The sequence below is a fragment of the Podarcis gaigeae genome (genome assembly GCF_964106915.1).
Source record: "Podarcis gaigeae genome assembly, chromosome: 1".
Classification (NCBI taxonomy): Eukaryota; Metazoa; Chordata; class Lepidosauria; order Squamata; family Lacertidae; genus Podarcis; species Podarcis gaigeae.
In genome coordinates this window covers 30021869-30036680 of record NC_139678.1, presented here as the reverse complement: position 1 = coordinate 30036680, position 14812 = coordinate 30021869, and the positions used below count along the sequence as shown (strand labels likewise).

The 14812-nt window shown below is 52.3% G+C and overlaps 1 protein-coding gene and 1 long non-coding RNA gene across 2 annotated transcripts; one reads left to right on the top strand and one right to left on the bottom strand.

Annotated features, from left to right (window-relative positions):
- Window positions 1-178: 178 nt before the first annotated feature.
- On the bottom strand, window positions 179-4049 carry IRF2BPL (interferon regulatory factor 2 binding protein like). Its single transcript, XM_083733939.1, has one exon. It carries the CDS (start codon window positions 3194-3196, stop codon window positions 998-1000), a length of 2199 nt encoding a protein of 732 aa, XP_083590065.1. The 5' UTR covers window positions 3197-4049; the 3' UTR covers window positions 179-997.
- Window positions 4050-12263: 8214 nt separating this feature from the next.
- On the top strand, window positions 12264-14426 carry LOC310845164. Its single transcript, XR_014564532.1, has 2 exons — window positions 12264-12297; window positions 12675-14426. It is a non-coding gene; the product is annotated as an uncharacterized lncRNA (long non-coding RNA).
- Window positions 14427-14812: the final 386 nt, after the last annotated feature.

Below are 14812 nucleotides of genomic sequence, written 5' to 3'. Positions count from 1 at the left end.
TGCCAATGGCTAGATATGTTAGATAGCCTCATTAGGTAAATCTCTAGTTGTGTATGTACAAATGACACAGAATAAAACGCAGGTTTGAAGCAGAATAGTGAGGCAATCAAAAGGGGCAACATATTTTGGCCTCCCTATTGTCCAACTACTGGGAAAAGAAAAACTTACTCAGAAACTATTAATATCAATTGAATTTATTACAATTTACTAAGCTCCAAGGCACATTACAGTGTTCTGTTAACTACAGAAATGTATAAAGGACAAACAGAGCAAGTTTTCCATGTACAGCAATTTTGCTCTAGTGTTCAAAAGCTTTCGTGCATCAATAAAGCAAAAACAAAAACAACATGAAGATCGAAAATGTTCAGGTCAATAGAAACAAACTGAAACATTTTTTTTCTTTACAAAGTTGCAAAAAAAAATCCCACCCCTATACCACTCCCACCATTTTGCAAACGAACAAAAAGAAATTAAAAAACAAAACAAAACAAACAATAAAAGATGGAAAGTAAAAGTAAAAGACTAACACTCTGGGCTTTTAAAACATAAGCTGTCACCGTTTTTGTAGCATTTTTTTAGGCATCAACACTGGCCTTGGCAAAAAGAAAAGGTGTTTTTTTTTCAATTTTCTTATTTTAGAGAAGTGCATACATTTACAAAAATACACACCAGCAGCAGGTAATCGCTAAGGGCTATTTAACTGTGTACCTAGCCAACACACTGCCAAAGAAATGAGAAACAGGTATTATGTAGTAACCAAACAATATTATATTCTGTTTTAACAAAAACAAAACGAAAAAAGAACAGCTCTATCCTTCAAATGAAGAAGGGTACATACCTTTGTTTCAAAATATAGAAACATACGACGAAAATAAGGTCTATACATAAGACTAAACTTTTTGCAGTATTGTCCCGCGGGTTGTTTCTCAATATTCACAATTCTCCATCTTCAGGCGTCTGAAGGGAGTCGCCTTGGCTGTTGGGATTGTTTTGTTTTTTAAGGGTCTCTCTCCTTTTTCACTTTCACGTCCCCCGCTAAAATGGTCGCGATCTCGCCCTGCATAAATGCCCAAGGCACGTTGGAACCGACTAAGGGGCATTTCTCGCCGCTGGGGCAATAGACTTCGCCCGTGGCCCCCTGCGCCTTGATGCTCTCCCGGGAACACGGGAAGCAGAACTTGTGGCTGGGCACCGAGGGGCACTGCACGAAGTGCGTGTCCTCCAAGCGTTCGTGGCAGATGGTGCAGCACAGGGGTCCGCTGTTGGCCATGGGCGAGTCGGGAATGTTTTGCGGGTGCACTTGGTCCATGCCCGGGTGGGCGCTGGGCGGCGGGGGAGCCACCTGCAGGTTCATGTCCCCGTTGCGCGACGCCAGGCTGCGGCGCTGGCCGGGCACCGAGGCGGGCGACACGGGGCTGCTGCTGTTCCTCCGCGTCGACGTGGTCGAGTGCACCGAGCTGCCGTCTTTGGGCGAGTGCGCGTTGCCCAGCGTGTCGGCCACCGACATGAGCGCCGCCATGGGCGACTGGCCGTTCTGCGGGGCCGACTCGGGCGGGGTGGTCCGGTTGGAGTGAGGCCCCAGCGGCGGAGGGGGCGGCGGAGGGGGCACCCCGCCGAAGCCCCCCGCCGACATGGTGAGCTTGAGCGCCTCGCTCTGGCTGGCCATCCACTGCTGCCGCTGCTGCTCCTCGCTCAGCTTCAGGCCGCCTTCCGAAGCCGAGTCCGAAGGCTCCGGAGAGGCCTTCCTCTTGCGCAGGCCGCCGCCGCCTCCGCCTCCCGCTCCGGGCCCGCGGCTGGAGGCCGGCCCGCCCGCCCCGCCGCCGCCGCCGCCGCCGGAGGAAGAAGAGGAGGAGGAGGTGGGGGTCCTGGGCAGGCTGACGAGGGCGGTGGGCAGGATGGGGCAGGAGGCGTCGAGGTAGGGCTGCGGCAACATGTCGGCGCCCACCATCTCCTTGAAGAAGCGCACGGACTCGGGCAGCAGGTCGCCCAGCAGGCGCCAGTCTCCGGAGCCGTGCTTCTTCTCGTACTCGAGGTACTTGAAGCCCGACGACAGGCCGCGGCCGAAGTCCTTCATGCAGTCCTGGTACATCTGCTTGGCCACGCCCGAGGCGGAGGAGAAGACGGTGCCCGAGCCGCTGGGGTACTCGATGAAGAGCTTCAGCTCGTAGTCCAGGCCGGGCTTGGAGACGGCGTCGAAGGCGAAGACGCGGCCCAGCAGCGCGTGGTCCTTCTTGAAGCGCACCTCGTAGGGCGTGCAGCCGGCCAGCGTCAGCAGCGTGTCGCGCACCAGCTTGGGCTTGCTGGCCCACTCCTCGGCGCGGTTGCGGAGGCTCTCGCTCAGCTCGGCCAGCGCCTCGGCGTTGCGCTGCTTCTCCTTCAGCTCCCGCTCCTGGTCGCCGCTGCTCGACACCGAGCCGGGGCGCTTCCCGCACGGGTCGCCCGAGGAGGACGTCGAGGAGGACGACGAAGACGACGAGGACGACGACGACGAAGCCGGAGGGCCCCGCGGAGGAGGCAGCGCCACCCCGGACGAGGCCGGCCCGTTGAGCAGCGTCTGCGGCAGCAGGTTGGGCGGCACGTTGAGCTGGGCGCCGCCGCCGCCGCCTCCTGGAGGGAGGCCGCTCACCAAGCCGCCGTGCGCCGCTCGCCGCGACGACGACGACGAGGAAGACGACGACGAGGAGTTGGGGCTCTGGCGGTTCAGCTCGGGCGGCCCGTCGTCTGGCGCTTTGGGGAATCCGTTGGGGCCGCCCAGGCCATTGGGCATGCGGCCTCCGTGGCTGCCCGGCGGCGGCGGGTACTCAAAGCGGCTGCGCGGCTCGCTCAGTCCGTAGCGCTCCAGGCCCGACGGCGCTTTCGAGGAGGCAGCGTCCACATGGTTCAGCTGCTGCTGCTGCACGGCAGCCGCGGCTGCTGCAGCTGCCGCTGCCGCCGCTTCCTTAGCCGACAGCGCCACGGCTTTGACGCCCACGGGCGGCGGCGGCCCCGGCGATCGCCCGTCCTGGAAACAGCCGTGCGCCCGCTTGAGCTGCCGCGCGGTCTCGATGACGAACTCAATGCGGTCGGCGCCCTCGTAGTTGACGCAGCCCCGGCACACGGGCTCGCTGAAGTCCCAGATCATGGCCCACGGCATGCGCGGCAGATCGCACAGGTAGCACGACTGCCGCCGGGACGACGACACCTGCGCCGCCGACATGGCTGCTGGGGGACGAGGAGGGCGGCTTCGGGCTCTGTCCGGTGCGCGGGCGCTGCTGCCTCAGCCGCTAACCTGCTCCGGCCACCCTGCGCTGGGGGTGGGACTGGCTCCCGCTTTCCCGCTCTTTGGAGGGGGCGGGGGGCAGCGGGCGAGCGAGAGGCGGGGGGGGGGACCTTCCCTGCTTCTCCGTTCCTTCCTTCTCGCCTTCCTTTTACCTGGCCTGGCGGGAAGCGCTTCCGAGTCTCCTCGAGCGAGGGGCGTGAGGCGCGGGGAGGGGTTGGCTCCCCTCCCTCCCTCGCTCGCTCCCTCCCGCCTTCCTTCCTCCCTCCAGCAGCTGCTTCTGCCGCTTCTTCGGTGTCTCTAAGCGGCTCCTGCTGCTGCTGCTGCTGCTCCTCCTCTTCTTCTTTCGCGCTGTTGGCGGCGTGGAGGAAAGGGGTGGGCGAGAAGAGACGTCGCCGAGGAGGGAAGCTGAGCGCGGGGCGGGGGCACGGGACCAGCGGAGCTCCGCTACCTGCTGCTGCTGCTGACCCGAGCGCGGTAAGGTGGGTGGAGGAGGTTTTTGGGGAAGGAAGGACGGGCGGGCAGAGCGGGGTAGGGACCAAGGGCGCCCTCGGAGCGAGCACCTCGGCGGTCTGGCGGTGGCGGGGTGCTGTTTTGGCAGGCGGGCGGGTGCGCGCGCCTCAGGTTGGCGGCGGCGGCGGCATCCTCGCGAGTAGCAGCAGCAGCGGCGGCGCCGCCAGCTCCTCCACTCACATCCTCGAGCGCCGCTCGGAATTCGAATCGAGGGGGAAGCCGGTGTGTCACTCTGGGCTGCTGCCGCCGCCGCCGCCGCGCGTTCCGAGTGCGGCTCTGCCCCTCCTCCTGGCGCGGCGCTCCATTGGCCTCTCGCTCGCTCCGCTCCCGCGCTCCCCCCAGCTCGGATGCCACCTGGGTGGGGCGTTCACGTCACCGCTTCGCGCTCGCTCCCCCCCCCCCCCAGCCTTTGCAGTTCCCCTTTCGTAGCACTCGCTGGCTGGCTGGGCAGCTCCCTCCCGCGTCTTCTCCTCTCCCCTCCCGCCCCGCGCTTCCTCTGTGTCTACGGACAGGGAGCCCACTTGTTGCGTGGAAATTGCGCATGCTCGGCACCCTGCCCATTTCCTCCCTCCTCCCCTTGTGTGTGTACAACCGCTGAAGCGAGGCGAGCTGCCCCTTGGAAACCAAGGAAACTCTCTCACACACACGCACACCGAAGGCTATGTTTGGAAAATTAAACACTGGCTCTTCCCCCTCCTCCGCCCCTCTCTTCTTCCCGTCTCCTTCAAGGCAGCTTCCCCCAAAGGGAAAACGCGGCCAGGAAAGCACATGGAGGAGAATACTATTGCGCCTTCCTGGCTGAGTTTTCCTGCCTGCACGAACGTGTCGGGTTGTGGGTTGTTGGGGGGGGGGTTTGGTGAGGCGCTTTTGCCCTGTTTTGTTTTCCTTCCAGCTCTGGGCGGCGCTAAGTGCTTCTTCTAGGCTCTGGCGACGGCACAATTCGCTGCTGTCAAAATGGAAGGCGAATATGTAGGAGGATTTGGAGACATTTCCTTTGGTACCCTGAGGCTGGTCTGCCTTGTTTATAACTTACATGAGGAGCGAGCTTGCTTGCTCGCTTACTAGGAACATCATTTTCAAAAAGTATCAAGTTGGAATGTTTCTCCCTCTTTGGATCTTCTTGTAATGACACACACACACACACACAAATATTTTTGTCAATGCTGCACCCCCCTGCTATTAAGGCTGGGGTCTCTAATGCAGCTCCTTTCAAAGAGAGACTTTCTTGAGTGAAGAACTTCCGTGAGATCTATCTGTAAAATCAGGGAGGCAGGGAGCATTGTGTGCCCATTTTCCTGCCTTCCACAGTCTGGGATTGCAAGGAACTGGAAGGCTCTCCACTGGGCCAAAGCAGGTGAGCGTCTCTCTGATGCTGCTTTTCCCTGCCCCCCCCCCCCACCGCAAAGACCTAAGATACTGGGCCGCCCTTTTGCTTTGAAGTTGCCGCCCTTGCTGGCTGCACGCCCAAGCCCCTTTCCCTCAGCCAAGGCAATGGGGTGACTGTGAGCCCGGCTTCCTCTCCCCGCAGCTCGCCGCTTTCCGTGCCTGCAGAGCCTGGAGCTGCTCTCCCCACGCCCCAAAGAACAATCCTCGTAAACTTTCCCTGCCGGGACTCGGGTTGCGAAGAGGCTTGCCTGCCAGGCGTCCCTGGGCAGGCTGCGATCCGCGTTGCGTCACCCACTCGCACTCCTGCCCTTGCAGAGTAATGAGCTGCCCGGGGGTGAGTCAACATTCCTCGGGGAGAAGAAAGGGTGCTATCCGCGGAGAAACCGTAGGATATTATGAGCTGGGTTGGGATGGCTAACCCTTGCCTTGGAATAATATTTACTTAGCTCTTTGCTGAGGAGGGAAGAGAGGTGGGGGAAGAAACACTGAAAGAGCCTTTGTTTTTATTCAGAGTGCTTATGCATGCATAGGGCCACGCCCTTCTGCTTCATCTCAATCCAGAATCATTAGGGCAACCTGCTTCTGGGTTTACAAGTGTCACCAAGGAGGACCAGAACACACATTCATTCCCCAGTTTGCATAGAGCTTTCAGTCACCAACCCCTGTGTGTGTGTCAAGGATTCACCAATCCTTGTTTGGAATCTTGAGGAAATAGCTTTCTTCTGCTAAAATTAGCACCACTGTCTTTCAAGTATTACATGCTTGCAGTCAAGATTTAAGCTGCAGTCCTATATAAGTCCCTGGAAGAAAGTCCCATTGAACTTAATGGGCATTGCTTCCAAGGTGATGTATAAAGGGGCTGCTTTGTTACAGCACAATTCTTTTCACATTTATTCCTGAATAAACCCCACTGTGTTTAAAGGGACTTACTTACCAATAGTACCAGTAAGTCCCATGGGACTGCAGGGGACTCGCTTCTGAATAAGAGATGCATAGGATCGCACAGTCATCTCAAGTTTCAACCCTCCAATGTTGGTTCTGCTAACTCAAAGGTAGCCCCATTTAACATGGGTGAGTGTCCAGTAATGGAAGCTGTAGGAAAGACACTAGGCACCAGCACTTCTCCATCCAAAGTAAAGGCTTTCTTTCGGGAACATCACTGCAATAGACCATTTCATTCCCTTCTGGGTACCACCGCCTTCTTGATAAGTTGCATGGCCTTTAATACTGCAGTATGGGAAAGGCAAAAAGTAGGCCCAGCCATGGAAACGTCTGCTAGAGGGGGAAGCAGGCAACAGGAAGACAGGATGAAATTGGCTGGAATAGAAATTGGGTCATTGTAACATGTCACTGACATGGTCATCAAGGCAAAACGCTCACAGAGGTCTCTCCCAAGAGCCTTTTCTAGCTTTTTACAAGGCTGGAATCTCCTTTGGGCTCTGTATTTAAGGGTCTGGTTTCTAACGCACATCTCAGAATTCTGTCAAACGCAGTGGGAATCCCTTGACACAAGGTCAGAATCCGTGTGTTCTAAAGAAAGTGGGTGAAAGCATTGTTTTGGACCACCGACAAAGTGTTTCCAAGGCTGCCTTTTCGCCACCACTGCAGTGGAGTGATATCTTCTGGACTGGAGGAATTCCACCTGGATTCTCCAAGCGTGACCTTGGACAAGAGTCCAGGGAGCGTCTGGCCGCCTTTCACTGGATGTTCCCTGGATTGTCCAAGAAGAGCTTAACATCCCGGATGCCAGCCAGCCAGCCTCTTGGCCCAGCTGGATGGAAGCAAAACTGGACCTGCGCCAGCTGAGTCCTGTTCTCAAGTCAGATGAAATTGGTTTCTGCCTGAAGGACTTTGGTGTGGCTGCAGGTTTCCTGCTGTGCTTTCCCTTTCCTTTGACCTGTGGGCTCTCTGTCCATTGAGATTTCTGTGAAGAGGCTGAATGGGACCATGAGGGAAAGATGCCTAACTTTGGTTCTGGCCTGAGACTTCCTCTTTCTGCTTGGCAGTTCTTGGAAGGGCCCACTCTTCTGCTGCAGCATTCTCTTGCTTGCCTTTCCGATTTCCATTGCCAGACACCTTCATGGTGAGGCACCCTCTGGATTAAAAGCACCCGACCCCTCACTTTCCGAATAGAGCCCCTGGGGGAGGGGGTAACCCTCACCTCCCTGGTGGTATCGGCAGGTTCCTTGGCTCCCCAGTGCAGCATGAGCAAAGCCCAAGTCGAAATCCAGCATGCCACAACTCTTCAACAAGCCAAGCAAAGTGTTGAGCAGGAGGGAGAAAAAGTTGGATTGGTTTTGAAGCCATAAAGTCTGCGTTCATATCAGTTAAGATAGGAGTGGCGGAAGAATATCAGAATATTTTCAGATAAGCACTTTCAAATGGGTGAGTTAGAGAGTGGGGCTGTATTTCAGTGACAGGGCAAAATTGCCTTCTCATGTACCTATTTGTTTTTACTCAATGACTCATCAACCTTGATTTCCAACTTTGGGAGCATGCTGCTGGCACCTACACTGGAGACCCTCTATCTTCCTTGGAAATTCCCCCTCCCTTTTTTTGGGGGGGGGAGGGAGTGCTTTGGAAATAATGGTGATGATGGAATGAGAATGCCCTTGAACATGAACTGTTCACCCAAGCACTGAATAGTGCAGCGTCACACCCATCATTGATACATATTTGGGTTAAGGGGGGATGCTTCTAGGTCACAGGTAGTGCGTCTTGTTGGAGGGTTTAAGTCTCTTCACCTCGCTGCTTTAAAATATCATGCCCCCACACCAAGCAGAGCAAACCTTCGAACCTTCTGAAGGGCGAGGAGCTGGTACAAAGCAAGCACAGTTGGTGCAACAGGCAAAAAGGAAACCCAACACAAAAAGCGAGGCCACACCTCTCCAAGCCACCTTTACCGGAGGAGGGTTGTGGAAGTAGGGAGGGGTTCTCGGTTTATCAGCAGCTACCGAAGATAAAAGAGGAGAAAGGAAGGAGCTGGGGGTCACGTTGCTCCTGATGAGTCTTTCTGCGTCCTGCTGGCTCTGTAGCTGTGTACGGCCTCTGAGATGTGCACGTTTTAAATGGAAAAAGGAAAGCCCTCCGGTCCCCGGTCCTTATCATGGGCGAAGGCGGGAGGGGCAGCTTTCCCTCTCCCCCCAAATAAATCAAGTAAAAAAAATACTTAACAAACTGACCAATTGCGTCGCAGATAACTCGGTTCTGTCCCCCGCCCGCCAACGTAAAGCCTCTCCTGCTTATAACATAAATCATGGCTACGCTCATGTTGCTTATTTAGCACTTGTGTAATCTGGGGATTTAAATAAATGAAATTAATAGTTATTAACAATGGGGCCATGCATCTGCCTGAATGGGTTTATAGCACACAAAGAAAATCGAGGTGTGGGGGTGGAATAACAGGAGAATAGAGGGGGGGTAGAGGATGAACAGGGGGAGAGAGGAGCGAACGAGCTAAGGCAGCAGGAACAGCGGACCCACATAGCGGTTCAGTCCTTTGAGTCTCGGGTTTAGGGCTCCAGCTCGCCCGCAGACCCCACGTCGCCTGGCCGGAGAAGATCCAGCTTTGTAGGAATCAATCATCGCTAGAAAGCAAACTGCCCCCGCCAGCTCTTTCCCCACGGTGTAGCAGGGGGACTCTCCAAAGCTCCCATTCATTCCCGCGTTGGTTAGCAGCAACTAACGGGAATATGACGATCACGAATGGAATCGGGCGGCGACGGGAGGTGGTTGTTGTTGTTTTGGCGAGGTTGAGTTGTCTGCTTCACCCCAAACCAGCTGCCACCTTTCCAAAGGAATTAGTGACTCGAGGAAGTAGAAAGCACAATGCTCCATTAAGGAGTCATAAAACAAATGCACGACAGTATTAAATGCGTCTTAAGGAAAATATTTAATAAAAGAGGATGGGGGAAACAGGACGGCTGTCTTTGCTCGGTATATTGGCTCCAGATTTTCCGCATCGTCGTAAATTTCGGAGCGAAAAGATGCTCTCCAGCCTGTTGTTCCTTATGAGAGAGAGAGAGAGAGAGAGAAGAGAGAGAGAGAGAGAGAGAGAGAGAGAGAGACTCTCTCTCTCTCTCTCTCTCTCTCTCTCTCTCTCTCTCTCGTTTCACATCTCTGCCTGGGTGCAGAGATCATTACGCAGTAGACCAGAGGCTCTCTGTTGGCTGTCTCCAAAAAAGGTGTCTTTCCATTTAATGGGGTCTTTCAAAACAAATCTCCCCCAGTCAACCCCACCCCGCTCTCGAAATCTATAGCCAAGCCAGGTGAGTGTATGCATCTGACAACTGGGGTTAGAAGTTAGAATGAAGGAAATCTAGTCCACAAAAGGCCGCGCCATCATCGGATTGTTAGTCTTGATGCTACCATCCTGCCGTGTTTTGAAACTGCAACAGACAGACACCTCTCCCTCTCTGGAAACTAATGATAATAATAAACCCACACCAGTAAGGGGCGCCTGATCCTGTGGTCCTAGGAGAGGGGGGCGGACAGCCCTTTCTATAGAGACAAATAGGTAGAGGGCAATTTCCGTGCAAGCCTATGGCTGTAAATAGAGACCCAAAGCAGCTGGTTTTGTTTTTCAAGCTCGGCGCGGGGAGGGTGGAGAGAAGAGTATGTCGCGGAGGGCCAGGGAAATGTGTTCCTGAATTCCACAAATGCTTTGGAGTAGGAACCAGTTCCAGATCGGTGTCAGATGAAAAGTTCTCCCCTCCGCTGCCAGGAGGTGTCTGTCAAAACACCCCCAGTTATCCGCATAACAATTATGACGCCATTCTGTGTTTTTAAAATTGCGTTTCATCAGAGGTGTTCCCTTGTAAACTGCACAGACGGTGTTTTGCATCGCTTAAAAAAAAAAAAAAAGATAACCGCTCAAGTATTGGCCCCCTTTCAGATTTTAAACTTCTCTTTAAAAAAAGGTCTTCATGTTCTCTTTTCTGTTTTAAGTGGCTCCGATGCTTTCATCCCTTTGTTCCCTTCGCTCAGGTGACATTTTCTTTCCCTTCACAAGTTTTTTTTAAAGTTTTTTTTAAAAAAGACAACACAAAACCAAGACTTATTTATTCCTTTCCCCTACACCCGCATCTCCCCTTGAAACCTTATGCATTATTGCCTCTTAAAAAAAAGAAAAGACAAGAAAAGCCTCAGCAGTTGCTTTCGTTTTCGACACGTCGTACCAGCTGATGCCGGATACTGACTGCCACTCATTTAATAGCGCCAAAGAAATGACACAAATGATGAACAGATTAGGATTCTCCCTCAACCCACACATCCCCCATTGTGAGCTCTGTGCCGCAGGACCCCTTAGGACAGCCTTCGCTAACCTGGTGCCCCCACCAGGAGATGCAGCCCAACAATCTGTGGAGGGCGCCACATTGGCGAACGCTGCCTTAGAACATCACGAGCTTCTGCAACAGCTACCAGGGAGTTGAGGATCCTATTTTTTTTAATAAAAAACCCATTTCCCATCACCACGGTTACTGCTACTCTCATTATTAGGATTTCAGACGTGACATTCAACTTCAGACAACTCTGTGGGGCGGAGCCGGTCACTCACGGCCCAGTGGGTTAAAAATACTAATAGGCAGCGCGGATTTGTCTCAGATGTTAGATTTCGGAACGAGACATAACAATCTTTTGGATCCTAACCATCTTTCCTTTGAAGCCGGTCCTAGTAGGCTGCTTTGCTTTTTTTAAACATGCAATCACCTGTCAAGCAGCAAGCACGCTTAAGATGGCAGGCTCATTTTCGACTTCTGGCTTGCGATCCAGCTGTCTACTTGCATGTGCAAAGGGCTCCTGCTGCTGGCGCTGAGCTCTTGGCTCCCTTCATGCACCCCTCACCCATAAAAGAGGGCTGGAGGAAAATATAATGAAAATGATGTACAGATGGTATTTGACTCCTGTAAAATTAGCAAAGATATATCATAACTGGGACAATCTATGTTGGAAATGTAAAGAAAAGGAAGGAACCTTTTTTCATATGTGGTGGACCTGTCCCAAGGTGAAATACTTCTGGGAAAAGATTTATAACGAATTGAAAAAAAAATGTTGAAATATACGATAAAGAAACCAGAGGCCTTTCTTCTTGGAATAACAGGTTTGGAATTGCCCAAGAAAGATGTTACAAAATATATAATTTTCATTATGTTTCCCTTTAACACAGTACATGCGGTGAACTTGACCCCATAAAAGAGGGCTGAGTGTGTGGCCCTTCTGCTTCACGGCTTCCGCAGGTTGGACAGAGCCATTTTCCTGCTGAGTACTTCGCAGAGAGAGAGAGAGAGAGAGAGAGAGAGAGAGAGAGATCGCGGCCTGCTCTTCCCTCCCTTCCTTCCTTAGCCTCCCCTCCCCAGCTGCTGCTCCTGCCCCTGCCCGCCCCGCTTTCACAGACTGCTTTCAGCTCTCCTCCTGGGAGCATAAACAATCAACACGACTAAATCAACACAATCGGTAATTTTTCTTCCCCAAGGCTATTCCCGCCGAGGGACCCTCGCTAGCAACTCTCGTGATGGTGCAAAATTCGCCGCACGTTATTAGCTTTGCGTTGCAAGCTCAGCCAGCAAGATGGGCGATCAGAACGAGACGCTGAGCGAAATAGGGGCAGCAGCTTCGCTTTGGCCTACACCCACGGCGAAGAAAAACCTGGAATGGAGAAAAAGGCTTTCCTCGTCGGTTTTTGTTTTTTAAGTGGGAATGAAACGGGTCGTTTTGGGCGGAGGGGGATGATTTCTAAGAGAAAGCCAAGGTGCGAAAGGGAAAAGGAGGATCGGGTGGGTTCAGCAAACTTGACCCAAAATAGAGTTATATTCATTACCTCCAACAGCCTAAAATAATAGATTCGCTGATACACACGCACCCGTCGTATGATTAAGTGGTATATTCCTCATTATGAACGCTCGCTTGCATTAGGAGGAAGAGCTGGCGGAGGGGGGTACGTAAGGATGTTTGGAGAGGCGAATGTGGTTTAGAGAGGATGGTGTGGTTACCTAAGATGAGCGGGGCGAATTCGGAATCAAGATATTTCTCTGTTCGCAAGATATTGGGGCAATTGATCAGGATAAGGGAGGTGCACCCCTTTCTATTCCGGGGTCTTGCAACCAAACCGAATTCACTTGCATTAAGGGAGACTTAAGGTAAAGGTAAAGGTACCCCTGCCCATACGGGCCAGTCTTGACAGACTCTGGGGTTGTGCGCCCATCTCACTTAAGAGGCCAGGGGCCAGCGTTGTCCCGAGACACTTCCGGGTCACGTGGCCAGCGTGACATCGCTGCTCTGGCGAGCCAGAGCCGCACACGGAAACGCCGTTTACCTTCCCGCTGGTAAGCGGTCCCTGTTTATCTACTTGCACCCGGAGGTGCTTTCGAACTGCTAGGTTGGCAGGCGCTGGGACCGAGCAGCGGGAGCGCACCCCGCCGCAGGGATTCGAACCGCCGACCTTTCGATCGGCAAGTCCTAGGCACTGAGGCTTTAACCCACAGCGCCACCTGCGTCCCACTAAGAAAGACTTAGTTGTCAGCAAATTGTGTCAGGTTTCCTTGAAATCTAAGGATTCAGGAATAACCCCCTGCTGTGGACTATAAGGCCTTGTTGCAGACGCGATTGAGTCGCCCTTCATAGCACATTTGGAGACTGCGACCTAAGAAGCTTCCTGTTAATTCATACCGACCTACATCTCCCGCCGACTCGGACTCTGCTTCTGTTGGCATTACTGGGCGAGAGATAAGCCTTATCTCGCCTGTTCTTCCGGGCAGCTCACTGAGTGACCTCAGCCTGACCTTTCAAGGTTGTTGTGATAATAACATGGGATTGCTCCATAACTGCTCCCCTGACCACTTTGGAAGGCGTAGATCTCCCAGGTGGGAGGAAACCTGTTTTTCTCCAGACCTAGTCGGACTGCAGTCCCAATATTCACATTGGTCATGACTCATGAGACTGATGAGCGTTGGGCTAGGAGTGTGGAGACACGTGATCAAATCCCCACTCCACCGTGAAGCTCACTGGGTGATCTTGCACCAGCCAGCTCAGCCCAACCTACCTCACAGGGTTGTTATGGGGCTAAAACGGGCAAAAAACACTAAGTTCCTTGGAGAAAGATGGGAAATTAATGTAATGAATGAATGAGCAATAGCTGGGGGACCACAAGTTCCGCATCCTCAGTCTAAGATGCCAATCAGGAGTGCTGAGTGATTCTCACCTCCAGGAAAACAAGTAAACCTGCTTCTGATATAGTTTTCCAATGTTTCTTCATGGAGGACTCAAGCCATGGAAGCTTTGGCCATACAGTGGTACCTCAGGTTAAGTACTTAATCCGTTCCAGAGGTCTGTTCTTAACCTGAAACTGTTTTTCACCTGAAGCACCACTTTAGCTAATGGGGCCTCCTGCTGCTGCCACACAGCCGGAGCACGATTTCTGTTCTCATCCTGAAGCAAAGTTCTTAACCCGAGGTACTATTTCTGGGTTAGTGGCGTCTGTAACCTGAAGCGTGTGTAACCTGAAGCGTATGTAACCCAAGGTACCAATGTAATCTGTTTAGTCTTGAAGGTGCCACAACACTCTCTGTTGCTTGTGGGTCAAGCTTTGATCTAGTTTGATATAAAACACCTTTTACCCAGTAGCAAAATGCCCATGAAAGAGATGAAGTGGGCTTTTGCATTGAGCCTGCCAATTAATGGAAATTTTAGGAAACTTTCTGGGTGGAGTTTGTTGGGTTTGTTAAAAAAAGTATTGGCCCTGTAAACAACTGCCTTGATGGTCTATCTGGTCTGACACTGTCTCCAGATATGGGCAACCGGTGCCAGTTCAAAAATCACAGTATCACAACTATGACAGCAGTGCTGATGGACTACTGGCTCATCCAGTTTGCTTATCCACACTATCTGATATTCTGAGGTATACTGCCTCTAAACTTGGAGGTTTTATTAAACCAGCCTTCCCCAACTTGACACCCTCCAGAGTTTTTGATCTACAGCTTCCATACTGATGGGAGTTGTAGTCCAAAACTTCTGGAAGACACTGGCCTGGGGGAGGCTGCATTTGTTACCCTATCGTGACTAACGGCCAGCAGTGGAATATCTTCATAAATTTGGGTCATCCTTTTCTTTGTTTCTTTAAACCATATCAGCTTCTTCATCAATGGGCTGGTCCAATGCTATTATTTCATTTCCAACCCCTTCTCTGTCGCTTGCTGTTTTGACTCCAAACATTCCGAAACATATGATTTATTCCCGGAGTTGTTTCTGTATTTGATTTCCGGATCAGTGTTGTTTTAAGAAAAGGGAACTGAGGAATGTAAACGTAGGCTGACATCCTAAAAAGAGGATGTCCCCAAGAAACATCCATAGGACTGAGCTGCCAGGAAATGAAAAAAATAATCTTAAAATATTAGCATTACAGCTGCAAGTTTATCTTTAACTAATTCCTCTGTGTGTTTGTGCACTGTACATAGATCGGTGATAGATTTAGAGCAAGAAGAATATTTGGACATGGATGTGTATGAATGATTTTATGCTTGGGAATACATTCTTTAGTAAAGAGTAGTGAAAACAGCTCTTGAACGGTGGGCTGAAGAGAAATGAAAACAGTCCATGGACATTAATGGGGCTGGGACTGAACCAAACCTCCACTTTGGAATGAATGCCAGACGTTGCTTTCCT